Source organism: Manduca sexta, chromosome 23, assembly GCF_014839805.1.
Source record: "Manduca sexta isolate Smith_Timp_Sample1 chromosome 23, JHU_Msex_v1.0, whole genome shotgun sequence".
Taxonomy (NCBI): Eukaryota; Metazoa; Arthropoda; class Insecta; order Lepidoptera; family Sphingidae; genus Manduca; species Manduca sexta.
Window position 1 is genome coordinate 11250798 of NC_051137.1, and position 24295 is coordinate 11275092.

Here is a 24295-nt window from a genome sequence, read left to right on the forward strand (position 1 = left end):
TTGATGTTGTTTTATTTTTAAAACAGTAAAACCTATATAATAAATATATTGCGCTCCAGTGTTGCGTATTTTTATAATAAAACGTCAAGGCGGAATTATTCTCTTCGGTTTATAACTTTGAAAAATCATTGTGATTTCCCGAGGCGAATACGTTAAGCGATATTGTACGTTCGAGAGTTGTTATCGTTGTACTCGTAGCATCGCGGCACATGAATAACACTGCGTTTGCTATACAGCCATCAAGGTCACACATGCTGGAGCGAAAACCGTAACTCGACCACTCTCCTCATAAATTCATTACCAAACAACTTTCATAATACTTAACCATAAAGATGATGGATTGAAACAAAAGCTAGGTATTTCAAAGCATGTCTGATTCGGCTCTGTCGTTTATTGTACCTACTTCATTTTTGATGTCTGTAAGGAACGTATGCTTGTAGCATCTAGCTACCTATATAATGTAGGGGTACCTACCTAGTATCTTCAACTCGTGTTTACATTAAGACAGTGATGACAGCAGACGTAGTTTCTAGTAGTTAGGTAATGTTTCGCAGACAGTTACACAGGCCTACCATAAGTTATGAACATAATAGATTGAGGACATTGAGGAGTGTGGGTAGATGTATCCGAGGGTCACGCAGAGGTGATAGACGAGCGGCAGTCGGCACGCGGTCGAGATATGGGGAGGCGTCAGGCGGCATCGTTGATGTCAGTGGAAGCGGCGAGTGGCGGCTCTCCCGACGGCAGCGACGGGCGCACGCACGGAATGCAGCGGCGGCGGCGCGGGGCGCGGGCGGAGGCCGCTGCTGCCGCGGCGACGTTCAGTGCTGCCCGCCCGCCAGTCAGCCGCGAGCCACCGATACGAGTGTTGTTCGAGCGCAGCGTGACGACGACTCCGCGCCATTCAGGTACGTACCTACCGCACGTGACCGATCTTGTTTCTTGAGTTCCCCAGTCCCCTCGGCGCGCCGTCCGCGACTCGCGCCGGAGGGGTCGGTGCGTCGGCCGCGCTTGTTTTCGGCTTGATCCTTATCACAGTCCGCAGGTAGACTTCGGCGGCAGTTTCAACCACTTCCGACCTGGCGACCTCGGAGCGGCGCCGTCGTCGGTGGGCGCGATGACCTGTCTTGTTTGCCAAATGAGATTCCCTAAATACTTGCCGGTCATCGTTTCTGCGGCTTTTATCAGTGTTACATATTTATTATTTGCCGGCGTTGCGGTGAGGTCAGCAGGCGCGCGCGGCGATGTGCGCCTTATCGCGTGGGCCGTAGGGTCTCAGCGGGAGTCGCCGACGACGCGGTCGCGACCGACCTCGGGCTTTGCTCTTGTCTGCTCTGCTCTTGCGTCGTTCTTATACACTATACGTACCGATTTATTTATACGAATCTACATACTGTCTGCCGCGATCAAGGCAACACACGACAAAATAATATAGCCATACGTGTGTATTTATGTCGGTGCCGGCTCCCGGGAAACAATTATCTCTTCGGACATATTTTGAAACTCGCGGTATAAAGAGTTAGGTACTTAGTTACTTTTTCTCAACAAATTGGTACGTGAGCTCGGTGGCGCACGCAAATGTTCTGTTAATTAGTATGTTTATGCGCCATGCTCACTCTTCTACAACGTAAAGATAGGTACGTACTAGGTAGTTTCAAAATTTCAGTGTATCTAGCCCTTCAGTCATCTGACTCATGCATGATACGATTTCAACATTCCACGAGAGGTTTTGTCGTCCGAGCACAACGGAAGTCTGAGCTCATGATACGACTGATGACGTCACATTGCGATGTGACGACATATGTACATAATTATTAGTGTTGATTCGAGGGTAGTCATGTGAATAAAGTACACATGCAAAAAGTTGACACGCTCAAATTCCAACCGCTTTCGTTAACAACAATAGCGTAGCCACCAACGTCCGCCACACAGTGTTTATCATAAATGAAGCCCGTTGTGGTTGCCACTCCTAAATTCTTTAATCGGTATCTCAGGCTGGTAATATGAAATATTTGTGAAATGTACGCGGGTTGCCCGGTGACGAGGGATCCGGTACTCGTCCGGTGTTGTCTTCGGCAGCAGCACATTGTGCGTGTAACCGATTCCGGCACACGCGAACCTCACTCTTAGCGAACACGCAACACGCCCTAATATTCCGTGCTGTCTCGTCAACACTTACTACACCCTAGACGCATCGTTCAAAACGTTCTCGACCTCGTAACGTTTGTGTTTTGGCTATTCTCGCTATTAATGCTTGCGGCAGTAGAACTAAAACGGCGTGCACACGCATTGGCGGTAAGGGTGTTACGTTCCCATGATCGGTCGAGATCCCCGACGCACAAGAGAGTGAAAGTCGGGGTGGGTGATTGCCGGGGTGGCGGCGCACCCTGCTGGAGTAGTCGACCAGGGACTACCAACTAGGATTTCATAAATCTGCTGCTTTTACAAAACACCAAATTACAACATGTTAATAAACGAGCACCAATTTACGTATGCATATTTATTTCATGTAGAAATTTATTTATTTATTTATTTATTAGCACTGCCACATTGTACATATAATAACAGTTACACATAGTTACACTAGTTTTAAATTTATTTTTTATTTTTATTATATTTTAAATTATAATAGTCACAAAATTAACAACATTTTGAAGTGATATCAATAATTAAGTAATTATAATTTAATTAATCTGAGAATTATCATCGCCGTTCTTCGTTTGAGAGAAACGTCTTGCGAGTAGGTACTCGTACATATAGCTTCAGTCGATCTTCATTTTAAATGGCACGAATCTAGCGATAGATAAATTACATTAATAATAATACTGACTTCCGTGTATAACTTACTTGGTTTGTTGTCAAAGATAAAGGTAAATTAGATTTAAATAATTTTAGCATAGGACTTCTTGCTTATAACATTAAGTATGTACTTACCTACATAATTATAATTAGATATTGTTTATCTTATATTAAATGAAATCTTTGAAATAAATAATTATGAAATAATTTAAACACAAAACGTTAAGTTAATATCCATGCATTTTTTTAAGACAGACAATAATTGCCTAAGGTATATATTTATAGGTAAGCGCTTTATTAGCAACGAGCGATTTTGAATTGTTGCATAATTAACTATTATGGAAGAAAAGTGTATGGGGTCGTTTTGTACAATTTTCACTAAAAACTTTTTACGTACTGCATTTTACAATTTGTATATTGGTAACGATTATGACTTTTTGCACTTAAGAAATTAAGTGGGTGGGTTCTTACTGTTCAAAAACAACAATTCTTACATTCTGCCGTGACCTTTATCAGTTCTAAGAATCGATAATTACAATTATGCTAGCGTGCAATCTGAAAGAAGTTAACAACTCCACAAGTAGCAATACCAAAACTACCACAAAGAACGAGAATAAGCAGAAGGTATCTTTTGAAATTGCGCCCGCCTACCATATTAATATCTCCTTTAAGTCAAAGGTCCAATAGCAAAAATGTTTCCAAATTTTTTTTTACGAAACTATAAATGTTTTAATTACTTATAACTTATATTATTCACAAATTGGATCAACAAATAAAATGCAGTATTATTATTAGTAATTAGTGCAATATGTGAGTGTTTACCATTTCTATGAAGGAAAACATGTTGAGAAAACAAATACGTCATTGGTGCTTGGAGTAAGTGTCGCGTCTCAAATGCGTAGATCTCTTTCTGCAATAATTCCGCCGATCCCGACGTCTATCTGTCATCTAGTAATAATAACGTGGCGACTCCGCTAATGCCATCTAACAATAAACACTGATGGTAACTTAATAAACACCAAAAAGTGACTTGGGTTAATTATAAATATTTAATATTTTAGAAATCAATAGTCTGTCGTTAATTATTTTTATCCGTCTCATTGCTGTTACGGAATTGTAATGCGATATTATGAACGTCCGTGTCGCAAACAATGTAAACTCGTTCGTGTATTTGTTAATTTTATATCCCTTATGAGTTTGCAGCATGTGTAATAGGCACAACCAAATCAACAACATTAACTTTTTTATTAAATATCTAGAAACATGTTAAGTTGCAAATAAGATCTTTTCTTTTGCTTCTTTAGCTTTAACCTAGGTAGAAAGTGATGTCGGAGCCCACCTGTTTTAAGTGAATATTCGCTCGTTGTTACGTGGTGGTGTGTCGTTGGGACGCTGCCTGCGCCAAGCGCTGTCGAGCGTTAGTGGCAGCTGCATTGCAGCTGGTATATGCTTTTGCTCGTTTTGCCGCACCAACGCACTGAATCCTGCCTCATACAATATCTATCTGTATCTGGCATGTGGCGGGGCTACAGTCACACACTTGGCGCCATACCTACGTAATACTTGTACTAAAAAGTATTTTATAACATACCATTTATATGCTTTTAGCGCAGTGGTATTACTTAGTTATATTTGCAGTGTATATTTGTAATTGATTGATTTTTTTTTAACGGTAGGCGTGTATTTATATGTTGTAATTGGCACGAATATATGTCTACTAAACTAACTACAATAATAATGAGGGTCGACGTGCATTAACAATGAACACGTGATATCACAACAAAACCACTGACATTAATAAGTATTTAATTCAATCCTCTAAATTTTCTATTTCGTGATTCCCAATGGGTTTGGAAGGTAGAATCCATTGTAACAACTAACAACGCATATAGTATAATAACGTGTAGCCATGTATACTGCTCGAGCCACGGAGGTCGAGCGGGCGCCGGGCGTCCCTCGCTCCGAGGCCCGGCGCGGCCGAGCTCGCATCGTTACAGGGGCTGCTTGACACTTTTTTGTTACCCTATCATAGGCGTGGTTCGTCGACGTCATCTAACACAGTTGAAGCACCCAGAGCATTACGTTTTAACTTTACACGTGGACAAAACCATAACGTTAAACTTGAGAATCTTGTAAAGTTCGGAATGAAATAAAAACAATGAATATACGCATCAGTTCAAACAATTGTGAAAATATTTAACAGGCTTTCATTTATATGAGTTTAAGTTTTACAATTGACTACCTGTTGATATTTACGTTTATTGTAATAAAGATATGAAGCTGTTTAAGTTTTTGAAATTTTATTATAAGGTACTTAAATATCAAATATATTAGATCGTAATAAATGGAAGTCCACATAATACTTCGAGTAAGATTGCATTTACAAAAAACGTTGCAATTAACGTATAATTTTAGTTCAGTAGATACCTAAATGATTTTGAAAAGGCTGCGCAGTAACTAAGCTTTTCGGAAAAAAATATCTAAGGATTACAGCAAGACGCTGTCCATAACCATTACTGGTGACAACGCACTGACACGCCGCTGACACCAATCCAGATAACGTTATCAGAGATAGCCTTGTTGAGGATTCTGTGAAGCCATAGACGCAACAATACGAATAGTTGGTAACTACTTACGTAGCTTAGTGCTTGATTACTGAGTTTTATGACTTCTTTTTAGCAGGCTGCAAAATTATAGTGGTTCGTCGAGTTATAATATGCTAAACTGTAGTCATTCCGTGACAAATGAATTATGTAATTGTAAATTTTTATTGATGATCGATCGTCAAAACGTTATGCGTGTAATCATCTGTTTGGATTCGGGACAGGTTCATTAGAGGTGTGTGTAATTAGCGACTGTTCTGGCTGAATACAGTATTAAGCAAAATTTGTTTGGTTGTCATTTATGATTTACGACCAATATAAAACCATTATGATGCCACTTTAGCATTCATGCCAGTAACGTCTTTTCAATTCACATCTCTAGTTTACTTTGACGTGACTGAAACGAAAAGAGGTCGATCGTGTTCACGCCAGCAATCGTGCATCCAGCCAACAACGAAGAGAAGCGCGTCGGGTTCAGTGCCAGTGCAGAGTGCTATATTATCGAACACACTACACACGTAATAATCGCAGATAGCCGCGAGCTGCTTGTAGGCGGCACGTAATGTATGCGTGCTCGCTCGGGCTGACTCCGTTTCATATCGTCGTGTCGTCGTGTTGTCGTCTTGTTGGCGGACGGACGTCGCACTCGCATCAGTGACCTCAGTGGCACACTGCGCAGGCGCCGACTACGCCACCTAATATGACCTAAGCGCGTACACGCTATTGTTTCTTCACCTGGATTTGAATCCGATTATAATTTATGAGACTAATATACTTAAAAACAGCTATACTTACATAACAAAACCCTACAGTAAAGTTGTTTTCAGTAGCGCTATGCCTTGTTGATTCTATTGACCATAGCATTATCAGTTATGTATGTCGTCTTCGGGTATTTAAATAAGCGACGATACTGGCCGCGTACTTGGTAGCGGTAGCGCACATTGTTAATATAAGCACATCGTGTGTACGTGTCTGTTGTATGCCTATGTAGACTGTAGTGATACTATTTTGCAACGGTTTGGATGAAAATGATCTTGAACTGGATTACCCATTTTCATGAGGTGTTTTCAACACAGAAACATGAAAGACAATACTATATGTACAACATATCACTATTCTTTGAATACATGACAATACGACTTTATTTATCCTGTAAGCACAAGAGCATGCCCTATGTGTAGTGAGTACTGTATACAATGCTATGGAAATTCCACATAAAGTCTACATCGGATTCGAATGCACGTTCTTCACGATAAGCTGTGACTCAATTCACGAGCTATCGCAGTAGGTAACTCATTAGCGGCACGGCGCCGATACATTTTGCCCTTTACCTCGATCTGTTTTAGCGTTAAATGATGTGAGTATAAACTTCCACTGAAAACTCGCTGCAGTTAGTTCGTTCGCTGAGTGCGCGAGGCCACGCACCACCTGATATAAGAGCAGCTGGCAGTCGGCAGCCTGCCTTCTCTTGCGTACAACAAAACTTGTTTTCAAGCAGACGACTCAATATGGCGGACCACCATCGACTACGTATATCACAATGTGACTAATGTCTTTAATATATATTGTGTACGTGTATAAACACATATTGCGGTTGTTATACGAATCAAATAATAATATCCTACCCTAGCGACCACGGCTCAATCCTACGCTCAACCATTTCTGGGAAGTGGCCGCGTGAGTTTCCTAGATAGCTTTGTTGTGGAATTGCATTGTCGGCTGTCGAGTGTCGGGCGAGTGTCCTTTTGCCACGTCCGTGATCGTATTTTTTCCGTCATGCTGCGAGTTGCGAACAGGCAACGTGCCCTCGCCGGCCGCGGCGTGGCTGTTTACACAAGCACCGTGTATAGACTATAGCTATAGGTAGGTTTAGGTATGTAGGCGCGTAGGCAGCGACGGTCGTGCAGACCGCGGCGGTGGCGTCGTCGCACGACCCTGATAATTTGCTGCGCTTATGTTACTTCAACGGCTTCTTACGACACATCGCGGCCGCTTTCCTGGGTTTCTACTCCCTACACTACGCATTTAACGTGTGGCTGAGTACATATAATATGAGAATGCATTGCGTTCCAATGCTGCTTTTGTATTTATCAAGAGTTTGTTACAATATACCTACCATTAGTAATTTATCACTGCGGTTCTTGGCTGGCTCGGTTGTTGATAATAATATGAAGTAGGTGTTGCTGAAGTGCCGATGGGACGTCATTTTGTTTATTGATTTGTAAAGCTTCTTTGCAATCTATCGAAACGACATTTTTATTTACTTCAGTGCTTTATACGTCGAATAATACGTACATGTTTTTGTTCTCCAGTGGTGGTTTCTCGTTTTCATTAACTTTAACAACAAATATTATATACAAAGCTATCTTCCTCATACAGAAAGGTTTATATATTGTTTAGTTACTGAAAAAAACATGGTATATATATCAATGCAAAATGTAAAATTCGTCTCATAAATTGGTTATGTCGAACTGGTAGACTAATTACATAGAGATTTTAGCAGCTTCTATGCTTATCATGACGATCATTACTCAAACTCCCGACCCCCCCATGTTACAGCAGCTTAGCAAAGTCGCTATGTTTTCTAAGTCAAAATTGGGACTATGTAGATTTTTTTGTTATTTACGTTATATCGTCTTATTTCAATTTATAATATATATCGATATTGGTCTAATGGTAACGTGCTTAGGCCGTAAGCCGTGTGGTTCAATTCCAATACCTGACTACATAAAATTGTGTGAGATAGTCGATCTATATAACGAAAACTCGGATGAGTTTTCTAGGTTTTGATTATGTGTACAATATGATGATAGGCCCGCTCCTAGACCCATAATTGGACAGAAATAAGTGTGACGAGATGTGGGTGCACTACTTGTGCCTCTGCCTAAACTTTCGGGAATAAAGGGGTGAGCTTATGTCATTATAATATTCACGTATTTTCTGAAGTACAGTATGTTATGAGTTTAACCAATAATTACCTATATGCTACATGTACTTTGATCTGGTTTTAAATGATACGTAAGTGTATAATGAAAAAATATTGAACTTAATTGTAAATGTTCCTCCACGTTGAGGTCGATCGGTATTGTTTATAATTGCAATCACTTCTTTATGCATAATTCATTATTATGTTTTAGTCAAAGTTCTTATTGGAAGTCTTTTTCGGGAAATTCGGAGTTGGAATACAAGTCTCGATAGTTTTATATTGTACTTAATACCAACTAAGCGTAGTATGATTCTATAGTTTATAACAGGAACAAATTATAGATGAAACTGAGCAACGTAATAATAAATGCGCTCCAATTACCTACCTAAATAGGTACCTACGTTAAAGAATTTGTTAGATGATATGTACACTTTTTTAAGATATTGAATAAAGTAGTATTTGTCAGTAGGACAATCTGAAAAAGTTTCCGTATAAAAATGTAACGTACTATTGTACATATTTGCTTACTTTAAACTATATATTAATGGGTTGTAATCTATAAAGTACCGTACTCGGACTTCAACTACACATTGCTGGTACAAATATAGGTACAAACGTTGGTTGACATTAGTGCGCTCTCTGTACACCGCGATAGAGCATACGGCCCGGCGGCCGCACTCTTACCTACTCTGAGGTATTATATAGCGCAGTGCACACGTCCGAATCTGCAAAACGCTTTTGTTGGTTGTTTGCCATTGGAAACAGTGCCTGTTGACTCATAATGAGTAAATCGTTAAAGTAACACAAACAAGTCGCCGTGACTGTGTTCATGCACGAGCCGGCCGATGTTGATCAGAGCGCGGCGTCCGTGACACCTAAACGAGCGAGCAGCACCTCTGCTATCTGGTGCTTTGATAAGGCGCATTATTATCAGCGTGGCTCGGTGCGGGGGGATCGACGCGAGAGCGGCTGCGGTCGGTTGTTGGGTGCCGTATGTGCCGCCAGAGCCGGGCTGGGCAGAGACGCCGGCGGCGCGCCGCGGCCGCACATGTTGCGGAACGTGCAGCCGAGGGGCGAGCGTCGGCGCGGGGCGCGGGCGCGGCGCGCGGGGCGGGACCGTCAGGGACGGCGTCGGCACACCGGCACGCCGGCACGCACACACCCGCGCTGCCGACACGACGCCCGCGCCCGAGGAGCGTCACTGCGCCTTATCGCAGCCATCTTTAAATGAGCACAGCGCACGCCACCCGCCACTCGGCACTCGGTACGAATTCCAACAGAGAACGTTGTTGCCACGGTGGTCATCGACAGCTGCACTCCTTTCATTGTGCGTTAAGAGAGCGCCGTGCATCGTTCGGCAGCCACTTCAAGGTCATGTTAATTACCAGTCCGACCGGTGTCAGTAATTCTCGTTACACTCTTCGCATAATACCTTTGTTTAGACGAAATGGTGGTACTTTAATTAAGACCGCATTAGGGTTTAGAATGCAATAATTTCTCTCCGCTCTACATTGTCGTCGACAATGCGTTACACGGCGACAGTATTCGGCGTTCTGTCGACATGAAGCAAGTCGCCATGTGTAACAGTGAACAATCGTTCACAGCTATCTACGGTTTATACATCTCCACACGAGGGTATTCTTGCGGCGACCATCTGTATCGATCCCGGGAGGGTGGAGTGGGTCGACATCCCGTCGCCTACGTCTCTGGCAAAGCTTCCGTAAAATCCAGGCTAGAGGCTGTCGGGTGGGTGATAAAGGAAAACTGCCTACGTAGCCGGCCCCTGGCGGGTGTTCGCTCGCTGTGGCGTGTTGTCGCGCAGCTATATATAGCACGTGTTGGTCGGAGCCGGAGACCGCGCCCGCCGCCACCGCCGCGCTGCTCCGACGACGACGTCCGACGAAAGGTCAATTGGCGCGCAAATTATTTGCGTCGCAAAATCCGCAACAGCGCTGCACCATCTCGTCAATATTACTATATATACTTTGTTATACATTTGTCTTTTGCTTGATGCTGTGCGGTATATAGGTATCTACTGACAACATTACATTTCTAGACGCTAGAGGAAGTCACGATATGCGTAACGTTATTAGCCATGACTTTTACGAGCAAGGTAAACTTTGCTGTATTAAATTATGATGTTTTAACGTTTTTACCAAGTAGGCGTAAATTGCTTATACGATACGGGATGCTTTGAGTAGAATAATTGTCACATTTTTATCAAAGCATGTCATTGGTATAAGAATAAGGTTTCACCAATTTACCGATTTTGGTTAAAGAAGAATCGACCTTACATCTGAGGCTCATAAACACAACACGACTCACGCCAACACGGTAGGTTACCTGTGTTCATTTAGTCTCATAAAATTACTTTATTACCCTCATATTATAACGACTCGTCTGTGTTGACAAATTACAGAAAAGTTATAAGCGACCAGTCTCCTAGGGCGTGTTCCAAGTTTGCTATACGGCGACATATGTATTATGTATGCGTGTTGAAAATTATTCACGTTTCAATGGATGCGCGTTGCCGACCCATGTTTCCTTCTTAAAATGATTATGATTTTCACAAACCCATGCGCAAGATGACTTCTACCTATCATCGGAGTATCGGCACTATTACTCCGGCAAGGAAAAGGGTTCTGGAATACTTAAGAATACATTCTTGCGTGCTAGTTACCTCGTAAGGACAAGAACTGGTTTGGGTTTCAAGAAGTGGTCAATAATAGTGTGGAGGCCGCGACGAGGTGACCACTTCAGCCGAGTACTTGCTGTGGTTAGTCACGCTCGGAATGCCTGCGCCAAGTCGACGACCCAATCCTACAACACCGCAAATAAATGACGACACGCTGATACAAACGCACGATGCACACATTATAACACTAGCTATCACACGAATCCACTACACTTTACCACTTCTACGTTCATTTGTTGCCGTCATTACATCCGATTACGAAGGATAAAAGCACGAAATCGCTATAATATAGTCGAGTCACTCATGTATTTCTTGGCACAGATTGCCTAAAGGATAAAGTCTTGCATATAACAGTTAACCGCGGATACGGTTGTTATAGAAGAGGGATGTATCGCAATACGGGACCAGATATTTTTTATATTTACCACTCGCCCGCATCATGAACTCGTTTTTGATCGACGTACTACAAAAACTTCATACATGGTTGATCACCGTGGGCGCGTTGTAAGTCTTTTGATCTGGAAGTATAAGGTACTTGCATCCATGTACGAGTTCAATTTAAATAATAAATGATTAACAATCCTTAATGTATGAACCTTCGTGTTATTTTGTCTACGGTATAAAATATATTGTTAATATAATATGTTCCCGCGATCTGAACTATTTCTTACCAGAATACGTATATAATTTATAATTTCTTACAAAAGCAAAAGAACTAACAATGATTTAGCTTCAATCTATTTATACTTAAAACTAGTGATTTTTACTCGAATACTAAGTGACTATATTAGGCAGGAACCGCGATCACTGTTGGGTGCAAAACTAAATTATGGGTATCACATAATTCATCACGGGAATGAAACCGCGATCTCCCATTTCTCAACTACTATTTCGTTTTCTTAAGGACGCTGTCTCGGAAATATAGCTCGCGCATAAAATATGACTACAATTAATATTTTAAAACTAAATTCGCAAGAGTTAAGAAATAAAATTTCAGATAATAATCTCTACTACACGGATTTTTTTTGCGTTACAACTAGCAAGCAAAGCAAAGAATTTGCTGAATCACGTTCCTAAAAACACGTATATATCAAGATGACTGTAGTTATATATCTATATTAAGAAAGTTTTATAAAGAATTGTCTTCAATATATTATGTGATTATATTCAAAATAAAGCTGAGCTTACATTTTTCTATTTATTTAAAAACATACATATTTTTAACTAGCCTGTAAATATCATGTACAATATATTGCTTTAAATCGTTAAATAAGCTTCTACTTAATGAAAATTACGTTACCTATACAATCATAATTTGGTGTAAATGACCGTATTGTACCTATTTTAGTGTTGTACTAGTTGTTATAAAAAATCAGTAGACGTTTGGCCATCAAACGAAAGCAAGAGCGTCCTTGATAAGTCTAAATGACTCGTTGGGATTCGAATGAATCGAGAGTGAAAGGAATGAAGCATTAACATAAACTTTATGCGTGCTTTTACTTATTCTGTTGGAAATGTCCGCTAATCACACGGCAATACATAATTTTTCGTGGGCGCGAGTTGTTACAGTATTTTTACGTTGTCGCCGGTACTCATTTCCGAGCAGATGACATATAAATCCAATTCGCAGTCGCGCAGCCGAGTTGTCGTTTCATGTCATTTACGAATTCTCACCGAGTGGTAGAGTATAGCAGGGCGCATGGGACTTTTTTAAAATGTGTAATCAACAATGTCGTTGCAATAATATACGAGTCGTTGTTCTGTGAGTTTATTTGTCCGGAAGAACTACAAACTATCACGATATTATATTGACACGCTAGGATTTCGGAGTTTTAAAACAATATACCTTTTGATGTACTTAGTATGGCAATTGTCATAATATATAATGTATTTCAAAGGAGATGAGAAATGCAGTGTTTGATAATAGTTTAAAAAATGTGCAGCATAAAAATATTGGTTTCACCAAAACAGTGCAAACCGTGTTCCCTACAAGTTGCTTAACGAGCGTGTGCTATTTTTATGTTCATTGTGACAAATAATAAACAGACGGGCGTCAGCGGCAGCGCGGTGGGAGCAACGGCGGCGGCGGCCGCGGCGTGCGTGCAAACATCGCGTGTGTCGAGTGTTGTACTCAGTGCTCACATACTTGGTCCACTAGTACCGCGCGGCACACGTACCCGTAGGTAGGTAGACGCCGACGGCCTACGCCCGACGCCCGTGGTAAAGTCGACATCCCTACATCCCCGGGCTGCGCCGGCTGTGCCGCTCTATAAATACACAGCAGGTGTGGTTGGAGAGCGGGGCGCGAGGGGCGAGCGGGGCGAGGGGCATCCGCCTCTGCAGCGCTCCAAACCGCTCACAACGGCCAACGGACCTTAGCCACGCCATATCGATTGCGAGGGCTCCCCCTGCGGCGCGCCGCCGCCTCCATTGTGCTCGGGCTGGGATGCCTTCTCTGGCCGTTTCCTGCCGCGGCCCTGTCGAGTTGTCTGCGTCGACGAGCCTACCCTCCCGCTCCGCACCTCCGGCCTGGCCCCTGTCCCACCAGGACGCGACCGGCAGCTGCCGTTAACTACATGAATGCTCCACACGTTGTGGCCTTCACGTGATTGCTTCTGGCGTCATTATAAAACTATTCTTAATTCAATTTCTAAAATAACATATGACACGGAGCATTATCTATGTACGTCTATGTAGAACGCAAGAAATTGCTGTGCATGCAGCCAGCTATATACTATAGATCAAGAGTCTGATGACTGTCCGCACTGCATTAGTTACGTGGCGTTTTAGATATTGTACACGACATCTTGTAACATTCAGGCGATGTTTGTTTGTTTAAATTTAAACGTTGACAACAATTATTTTATATTTTTTTTATCTTATATTTTTTTTATTTTACTTATCTTATATTTTTGATAGCACGCCTATTCGCGGGGTGAATTCAAATGTTTTTCATCGAGTCCTTTACAAGTTACGAATACTAAAATTAGTAGTGAATTTAGTTGCGTAAACAAATTTACGTAATTGTTTGTTTTATAATAGTATTTGTTCCTATTCGATTTATAGTAAAATATTCGAAAAATTAGGTACAATACTTACAAAAATCATTTTTAAATGACTAGTAACAAACCGATACAGGTTTTTAAATAATAATAGTATGTACATGTTTAAAATAAAAGGTAAGTTAAAGGTAGAGCAAATAATAATTACGCATTAAAGTACTTAAGAATAAAAGTACTATAAAGAATAAAAGTACTATAAAGAAGTCGGGCACAAAAATCATTGATATGTCAGGTTAGTACAGCTATGCAACGCTTTTAAAAACAGTAAAAGATATATGCACATTAAATATAATACATATTTAATACGGGTGCGAAATTAACACGGTGATTTAAAATTCGGGAATTGAAACCGACCGATAGACTTGCAATCCTTACAAATTTACCAGAATCGAGGTAATCGGTTGGAGCTTTGAGCCTCAGTCCCCATAATCGCCTGTGATGTACCGCGTAACGAAGGCGAAAGCAAGTCGTCAACATGCTGTCATACAGCCGTAAACAAATGACAATTCGGATTTACTCACTGCACCACGATACCTTGACTGACGGCGATACAACGTCGATGCCTAGGCACCCTCAATAAAGCCAATTACGAACACAAACCTTATGGATCGTTAATTAATGATCTTAAAACATCATATAATAATGTATAATTTAAGTGCAGGAGCAGTTTTGGGATATATTCTACAATTTATTATATTTGTTGTTACTCATTTTTTTTTCTATAATTGTTCTGCCTCAGTGCACGCGAGGTTTTGTACCTGTAGCCCGACGGGATACAGTACCCGATACCCAATAAGCGCGGTCTGACAGATCGCTACAACTACGCACCACGCAATATACACAAGCATTCATATACATTCCATTATCGTCACTCACTTTACTACAACATTACCACTTCGTTAATTTATTAGATACCTATTGTTGATAATAGTCGAACCACTGATTACAACAGATTTCAATATTTTAAAACAATTTAAATCTTTAACAAAAGACTTCAACGCTATCAATAAAACTATTTAGATCGTGGCTTAATTTATTGTGGAGAATATTTTTTTCTATTTTCTGTGTTTATAAATAATACTTATAAAGAGCGATCTGCTCTGCATATCGTTTCGTTAGTGTGACAGTGACCTCGACGGATGGATGTATCAAACTTTTAATGACTTTAAACGTATAATGTCTCAAAAAACAACATATCATTATGGAGAAATATTTGCGTGCTATGAGTGCATATACATATTTCATAAGAATTGAATACTAGATATATAACCATTTTACATTATATTTATTAATACAACAGCGTAAGGTAGAAACAATAAGAATAAAATAATAACAACACCAATAGAGTGTAAGAACGTCGGCGTATAGTGGTCAGCGGCTGCTCTGTTAGTTGTTGTCGAGGATGAAAAACGCAGAGCATGATGTCGGTCCGTCCGGCGACCCTCCGCCGCCCGACCCGCGCCCACGCGCCCTCGACTCGACCCGACGACCGCCAGCCGCCACGGCCGCTCATCGGCTGCTTGGCTGCCGCTTGCCGCCTGCCGCGTGTAGTCCGCAGACCGCGCTCGGCAGTGTCGGCACTCGACGGCTCGCGGCCGCCTCCGGCCTCATTCAGCCGGCGACGCTCTCGCGCACCGCACACGTGTTCGCTGCAGCGCGCCGCGCGACGGCCCGCCACCCGGCACCCCTCGCCGTGACACGCACCGCTCGCCCCCCGGAACGTTTAAACGACACCGAATATTGTTTTGTTGCAGCGGAGTATGCTCCAGCAGATGTCCTCGCCGTCGAGCGCACAATTAGGCGAGGTCGCGACTATCGTGCGCACCTTCGAAGGCCGCGTCTGCGGCGACGTGTCTTCGGGGGCCTCTTCGGATGCTGCCGAAGATTTTGAATTGCCGCACTGCAAGATAAGAAGAAACTATAGCTGCATGAAGTGCACTTATTACACGCAAAATCCGCGCGCTTATCTTATGCACACACGCGACGTTCACTTCGTAAGACTGAAGATTTTTGATTGTCCACATTGCTTATACGCTTCGAGACACTACCAGAAATTAGTGAGGCACATGAAAATGGTTCACGGAGGATCAACTTCAGAGACATCTGCTAAAATAGAACAAGAAGTTCCAACGCCGGTATGCGACACCGTAGATGTGTCGGAACGTATGGAAGACATGGTGGAAGAAATCGAAGACAATGAAGACATTCAGATAGATGTGGATGAAATTAATGAAGAGCAACTAGAGCGTTCTGATGATGCTGATGTCGAAATTGAGAGAATCCCTGACCGAAGTGCATTAGATACACCAAAAAATAAAGGAAATTTCTTCTCGTGTGACAAGTGCAATTATGTGACACATTTACGCGCAAGGTTCACCAAACATGTTAAATATCATTCTATGCCGATGATCAAGTGCACTACATGTGATTTTCGCACACCGTATAAATGGAACTTGGATCGTCACATGAAAAACCACGGCGGGAGTGGAAGTTTCAACTGCTCTATGTGCAATTTCACAGCGGACATCAAACAAAGTTTAACAGTTCACGAAATGAATCATCACACGCCGCCAGTGGGCTGCACTGTCGCAAGTCGCCGCCGCAATCGCGTCGGCGCGAGCGACCTAGCCCTCGCCGAAGCGGCCAACGCGCTGCTCCCTAAGGAGGAAGAAGGGAGCAGCGATTCACGATCCTCGCATTCGGCCTCGGTGAGTGTCGGCTACTTGTTATGTTGTGTACACGAGGGGTCCGCGCCCGGCTCTCGTTAGTGGTAGCGCCCAATGACGTCACAATGTTCGCTACCTACTACCTTCAACACTAAAAATTCACTTAAGTGTCAGTTAGCCTGGTTTTGTAATACCACGTTCTATTTTTCCTTTTCGCTTAATTTAAAATAAATAACAGTAAAAGCGTGTGTACTATAATGCAAACAAAAGGTTTCGGGGTTTACGTACATCTTACTTCACTGCTGACTATTCTATGCCAACAGCGTGAAGTTGAATAACCGATTTAGACGTGCCGTACGTTTTTTTTTATGATAGTAAACAAATACAAGTGGTAGGTATTCATAAAGAAGTTTAAATTAGTCAAGATAACTATAAAAAACATCGCAACAAGCTTTGTTAAAAACATATCGTAAATGTTTCGTATGTATTCGGAAAAACTATAAATAGGTAGGCACATTATTTTTGTTTCTACAGTATTTGGCATGACAAAATTTAAAAAGTAGTATTGCTTTTTTTTAAAGGTTGTTTTTGTTTGTTTTTGTGTTCGAAAATTTAAATTTAATTTCATCTTTTTCAAACTGTCACCAACTTAACATTTTTAGTTAATAAAAAATAATATGTAAATACGAATATGTTAAATATAATGTTTTGATCTCGAATCTATGATAAATAATAAAAATTTATAAATTTTCGGACCAAAATTACATGTTATGAAATTTGTTGTTAAATGTTTCCATATATAAGAGGGCTGTGGTATGCTCTAAAAAACTTTATTAACCAATATTTTAACTAAGCAATGTTTGATGCCTTTCTACCTAACATTGAATAATTTGAAAGTTGAAAGATACAAACACTGATAAAGTTAATTCTTACTAATAATATTTCGGGTCTACGTTGAACGTGCTAGTAACTATAATGATATATTTGTGTTTATTGTATTCATTGTTTATTGGTTTTAGTACGAAAAAAAATTACATTTAACCTATGTGTGGGCGCCCCTTTTTGTAATCCTTCTTTATGTAAAAGCAAATTTGTTTTAATGAGATACAATCAATTTATTGTTTAAAGGCAAAAACAAATATTAATATCAGGATCTAAGTTAAATGGAGAACATGGAACATTTAATCTAAAAATGCCATTTATGTTATACATCTATCGTAAAATGCAAGCGAAAGTATCATATTTTTATGACAAAGAAAATGAAGTTAATAATATTATGTTTTATTTTTCAGGAAATGGGCCACCAATATTCAGAAAAAGATATTATAGCGTCAAACAGTGACTCCAATGATGCGTCAATATCAGAAACTGGATTAAAAGAACAGTTGTCAGATCACACACAGTCAAATAACCCAAACACTCACGATTCATCGCAAAAACAATGTAAGAAAACTCCAAGACCCATTCCTCAGCTTATACCACTTAATGCATCAACACCTAATCAAAGTAAAACTTCGCCCGGGGAACCACCTGCAAAAAAATTCAAAGAGTCAACAATTGAAACAATTAATACAAATACAGAGAGCAAATCAGATTGCCAACCACTTGTACCATTGATAAATGCAAAAGAAACGGGAACTCGAAAGAAAAATGAATCATTTTTTGATCGACTAAAAGAAAGGTTACTCACCGAAACTGGCGAAAATGGTTCGTTAACATGCAAAAACTGCGGCTTTGAAAGTAAATGCTTATCAGAACACTCTGTACATGAAAAAAATTGTTCTTCATTAGGAAACCGCACTACTACAAACACATTAATGTCTAGTTTAAGTTCAACACGTTGTCAGAACTGTAGACACAGATGCAAATCAAGCGCAGATTTACTTGTACACATGAAAACGTGCAGAAAAGCCGTAAAAACCGAAGACGCAACGTACGAAGATCCTAAAAGTCTGGAAAATAGTCAAATGACTTCGAAACTGGAAAAAGAAACAGAACCACATCCAATGGAAAACGTAGTTTTTGTTTGGAACAATATAAATCACGACACTTCCAAATTTGATACACCGTTGGATATCAATATTAATGATGATTCTACGCTACCAGAAATGACAAGAATTTATGAAAATGACACAGTTGATGATAACGAAAGCATGAATTTATCACCAAGTCAAGCTGTTGGGAAAAATGTATTTAAATGTCCGCATTGTCCATTCTGGGCCTCTACAGCATCCAGATTTCATGTTCATATTGTTGGACATTTAAATAAGAAGCCGTTTGAATGTTCTTTGTGCAAATATAAGTCTAACTGGCGATGGGACATAACGAAACATATTAAACTGAAATCTGCCAGAGACCCTGAGCATAATGTTGCCAAAGTGCTAATGACCGACGAAACTGGTAGAAGAAATTATAGTAAATATAGCAAGTTTTTAGCAATGCCGGTTTTAAATGACAATGGTGAGAATGAATTTCATTACTTAGATTCAAACACAACTGTTGATGCTTCGATGGAAGTCGATGAGTCGTTCAGTGACGCGAACGACGCGACTAACACATCAACCGAAATGCAACCACTCAATCTCCAGACACAACATACCGAACTCAAAACTGATCTATTGGATATGAGACACGCTGACAGTAAAAAAGCGAAAAAAACATTATGGAAATGTAAAAAATGTAATTACCGGTAAGTTGCACGAATAATGATTAAAATTTTCAATACAAAGGTATTCAACTTTACTGATAACTAAGTTGTTATTAAGTTTTGTCGATTTATTTATTGTTATATGTCTATTACGTTCCCAAGGGCAGGCTGAATGTAAATAAGACATTTTACAGCTTCATAATAAATGTGCATAAAGGTCATAATGAAAACGATAGCTAATAAACCAGATTACTTTTATGTCCGTTACTGTTGTTATAAACATGTTACATATAGTGCCCGATACAAGTTCATATTATCATACCATAGAATTTCAAGTCGTTTTTATAATTATAAAATTTCTGTTACGGGTCCTTTGTTACCTGATGTAAATCAATAAATAAATGTAGTAAAATTTATTATTAAATATAAAAAAGTAAAGCCTTTACTTTATCATAACGCAACTATATATTTTTCTGCTTAAACAAATACATATTATGTATCCTTTACTTTCAGAGATCCATCAAAAGAGGCTCTGTTAGAGCATGTACGAGAACACTCGAGAGTAGAGGGTAACGAAGATGACCCAAAAAAGAAACCTGAAAACACACCAGATCCTTCAGACTTGGCATACCGGTGCGGTCACTGCAATCAGTTGTCAAACTGGAAACACGTAATACAGGTAACTAAATGTTTTTATCCCTTCACCTATAACACACTTGTATTAAAATGTAAAAAAACTTACTTTAATATATAATTTGATATAATTTTTTTTTACTTTTTAGCGCCATTGCCGATTGAAGCATGAAGGTGTCATTAAAGTAATAACTACAGTCAAACCAAAACCGGATCCATCAGCCACGAATGACTCAAATAATGACAGATGCCCGAAATGCCCATACCGAGCAAGCGATAAGAATGTTCTTTTAACTCATATACAACAACATCAGCCATCTTCTCATACTATATTCAAGTGCTACTTCTGTCCGTACTATGTTAAAGAAGAATATGAATTAGCACAACACTTGCAAATTCACGGTGTCACGGATCCAGAAGACTATATTTCTAAAGCCATGGGATGCAGATCACCCTTGGCTGATACGCCAACTATTCTACCTCAGGCGATCCACTCAGGTAGTACTAAAAGGCACAGATGCACAGAATGTCCTTATGAGACTAATAGTAAATCCCAATTTATGTATCATGAACAGTTCCATAGACTGCCCCCGGACACTCCCTACAAATGTCCCGAGTGTAACTACAGTGTATCCAAACGACACTTACTTCACCAACATTTAAGAGTACATGGTATTATACCGAAGAAAAATGAAACAGAGGCAGAATTGGAAGCCACACCATCGTCTCAAAAAATAGATAACAGTAATGAAGTATCTATCAACAACCTAGATGAAATACCGTTTGTATGGGTTTCGGCAAAAAATGAATTCCATAAAATGTATAAATGTCGTTACTGTTCATATGTAAATTCCCAAAAGTGTAAAATACCCAATCATGAAAAAATTCACTGTTTCACTTTTGAAAATAGTGATGTGACGGTGTACAAGTGTTTGGAATGTAAATTTACATGCGATAACTCGGTAAGATTAGCCGAACATTCCAAATCGCATGGTGAAATATACGGACGAATTTATTGTCCAGTTGAAGATGATATTCCCGATGAAGAACAAGTTTCAAAATTACGTAAAGTAATTGAACTTGAAAAATCTAATTTTGCAGAAGTTACACCTAAAGAAGAATATACAATAAATGAAAACAAGGAAATAAAAGTTTTACACTTTTGTGCGAATTGCCCAGCCAGATATTTTACTGAAAGTGAATTAAAAGTGCACGAGAGTCTCCACGAATCATCTTATACATATAGATGTAAACATTGCGATTTCGCAGTACCAGAAGAAGATGAACTAGTGTTACATAATATAGTGCACTCCGATGAATACCATACTAAAACAAAAATGCTTAAATTTGTCCATAACTTGCATCCTGCATATAAAGAGCCTCGTTTGGAACTAGTTCATTGCCAAGATACCTTAGAAGTAGCGTGGGTAGTAAGTGCTATCAAGAATAATGAAAGTGAACATAATATTGAAATGACTATTAAGAAACACGAGCCAAAACATGCACCTAAACAATACTTATGCAAAGAATGTCCTGCCAAATTTTTCAAGAGTTCTGCATTAAGTTACCACGTGAGTTTACATGGAGGAGAAGGAGAACACAAGTGTAAAAAATGTTCGTACGCTGTAAAGAACGTCGGAAATTTAGCAAAACACGAACTCCTACATGAACAAGAGAACAAAGTAAGCAATTGCGATTATGAATCCGGCGAAGATATGGACTATAAAAATGTTCCGCTCTCAGGAACCGACTTATTTCAGAGAAAAACTGAAGCTCAAAAAAGAGTATTAATCGATAAAGATAAGTTGGTTAAACCCAATGATCATTTTCCACCAGTACTTCAAGCCGACCCACAATTCGGATATCTTATGCATGGTAATCCAGAATTCATATACCCAACATATTTAAAAAATGGACGCCAAAAAGAAAAACGCTACAAATGTCACAAATGTCCTTCCGCATTCGAAAAAAGGGAGCAATATAAAATCCACCTATCTTTGCACGGATCCAAACAGCGATATAAATGTGAACTCTGTGATTACTCTGTAAAATATTATGCGAATTATGTGCAACACATGAGGAAACACCAAATGAATGACGAAGCTCAAGCAGAAAGAAAAAAAGGGTGTAGTGGTTTTTCAGAATCTGAAAGCCACGACATTAAACAGGAAGATAGTTCTGATAATATAAAGCTAGCTATTAAAACAATGCCAAAGGGAACACCTAGAAGTGACTTTCAACAATTTTCGATAAGGGACCAACAAACACTTCGATTATTACAGCGTAGACGATCTATAAATAATTCTGGAAAAGAGACAAACACGTCAGAACCATCCCCAATAAAGGAACGCAAACTACATATGTGTTTATTATGCCCGTACACAAACCAACGACAAGATGCCTTAAGCAACCACTACAAACGCCACGATGATATCGATGTACTAACTTCGGGCAATCATAAATGTTCTTACTGTGACTTGGTGGTCGTCCAGTCTCACTTTCTACGAGAACATTTGAAAACACATTTCAACTATCACAAAACTCTAACTCCTGAATGTTTTGTAGCAAACGAAGACGTCAGCTTTACCATAACAAGAATGGACGAAACAAGTGAGCCAGTTGATCTCAAATTAGATTTTCAAAATATGAATTATAAGTGCAATGAAAAGGAGAAATTTTTTGTCAAAATGAACACAGGAGAATTATTGGTAGAATAAAAAGAAAGTAAGAAGTAAAATGCTAAGTAATCTTTGTTAATATAGTATTTAGTTTATAAAGATACTGAATTGTTTAAACGGAGGTACAGAAGAAAATAGTTGAAGTTTACGCCAAAAAATATAGAGTTTGTTATTCACCAAAGTGTAACTTGCCATATTAGAATTAGTAAATTTGTTTTTTCGGCACATTGTCAATTTTATAGTCTGCTCTTTGGTAATTGTAAAGTACCTATACAAAGGCATACAATTGATATCAATAGTCGATTAGTTTGAGTTAAAATTCCGTTTTGACCTACTCGTTTATTGTAGCAAAGAAACTAGTCTTAATAATAAACATTACATATATAACGTTACCAACATAAATTGAGTAACGTATAGCCCACTGTACTTAGTTTAATATCTTAGTTATATATTATATATTTGCGTATTTATTGATTCATATAAGTATTGCCTTTTAAGGCATAAGACGTATTATCTAAGTTTTTATATACATATTACTACCTATAGTTTGTTCTCATAATTATTATTTGGGTAATACAATTTTCAAGTTAAAATGTTATCTTAATACGTTATTGCCTGATTGTATTAGTAAATCCTGGCTTTTTAATCTTTAAGTTGATAATTCCTTTGATAAGCAAACGAATGCTGAATTTGAATATATACAGCAATCAAAGCCTTAAAAGAATATATGATCCTGAATGTAACAAAAAATGCATACAATATGTTATTCTAAGTGATTAATGTGGCTATTATGCATAATAGCTGACCAATTTAGCCAAAGTGATAAATTAAGCGCAATTAATGCCTTTATCTAGATATACATTATCTAATAAGTTAAAAGATTTAGTTTAATGAATAAAACACGATATTCATTTGATACTGCTTAATATTATTGAAAATTACTGTAATGAGGAAAATTATGATGGTAGTGTTGAATACTGGGCATCCATAACCATTGTCTGTTTCCAGTACATGGTCATGGGCTCCAGTAATCATAAATTATAATCATGACCGTTTACCATGTTATCCTTTTTTATACTTTTCCTATTTTGTATAATTAGTAATTAATCACTTTGCTTTTAACATGATATACATTTTACCAATTACTGATATCACTACACCTGTAATAAGCAAATATTGCCCTTGTAATTTATACAATGTTGTTATTAGCTAAAATAAACATTCCAAAATGTCCAATAATTGTAAACTGATAATTTTACAATATCAATTTGGATACAGCAAAAATTTATTAGCATAAAATAATTATCAGCAGCTATCCAATGACTGCTGCAAAGAAAGCTTTCTCAAAAGCAGACAATAATTTTTAGCATGGGCATACAAAATATTTATTACAATAATAGTTCTCTTTTAAAGGTAAAAAATAGTATAGTTATCTGTAGATATAGCATACTGAAGTGTAATTTTTTGCCAGTTCTTTTTTATGAGAAACTCAAAATTTGTCCTATAAGGGCAAATTTCTGATCAAAATATAATAATAAATATATAATATCTGATTTCAACTGAAGTTTCATTTTATTGTGATTAGA

General features: G+C 39.1%; 1 protein-coding gene across 1 annotated transcript; it reads left to right on the top strand.

Moving 5' to 3' along the window:
- The first annotated feature begins 780 nt into the window (after nucleotides 1–780).
- Nucleotides 781–24268, top strand: LOC115449419 (zinc finger protein Xfin). Its single transcript, XM_030177235.2, has 5 exons — nucleotides 781–908; nucleotides 15840–16793; nucleotides 18044–19440; nucleotides 19912–20077; nucleotides 20181–24268. The coding sequence occupies exons 2-5, from the start codon at nucleotides 15846–15848 to the stop codon at nucleotides 22746–22748; spliced, it is 5079 nt and encodes a 1692-aa protein (XP_030033095.1). The 5' UTR covers nucleotides 781–908; nucleotides 15840–15845; the 3' UTR covers nucleotides 22749–24268.
- The last annotated feature ends 27 nt before the right edge of the window (nucleotides 24269–24295 follow it).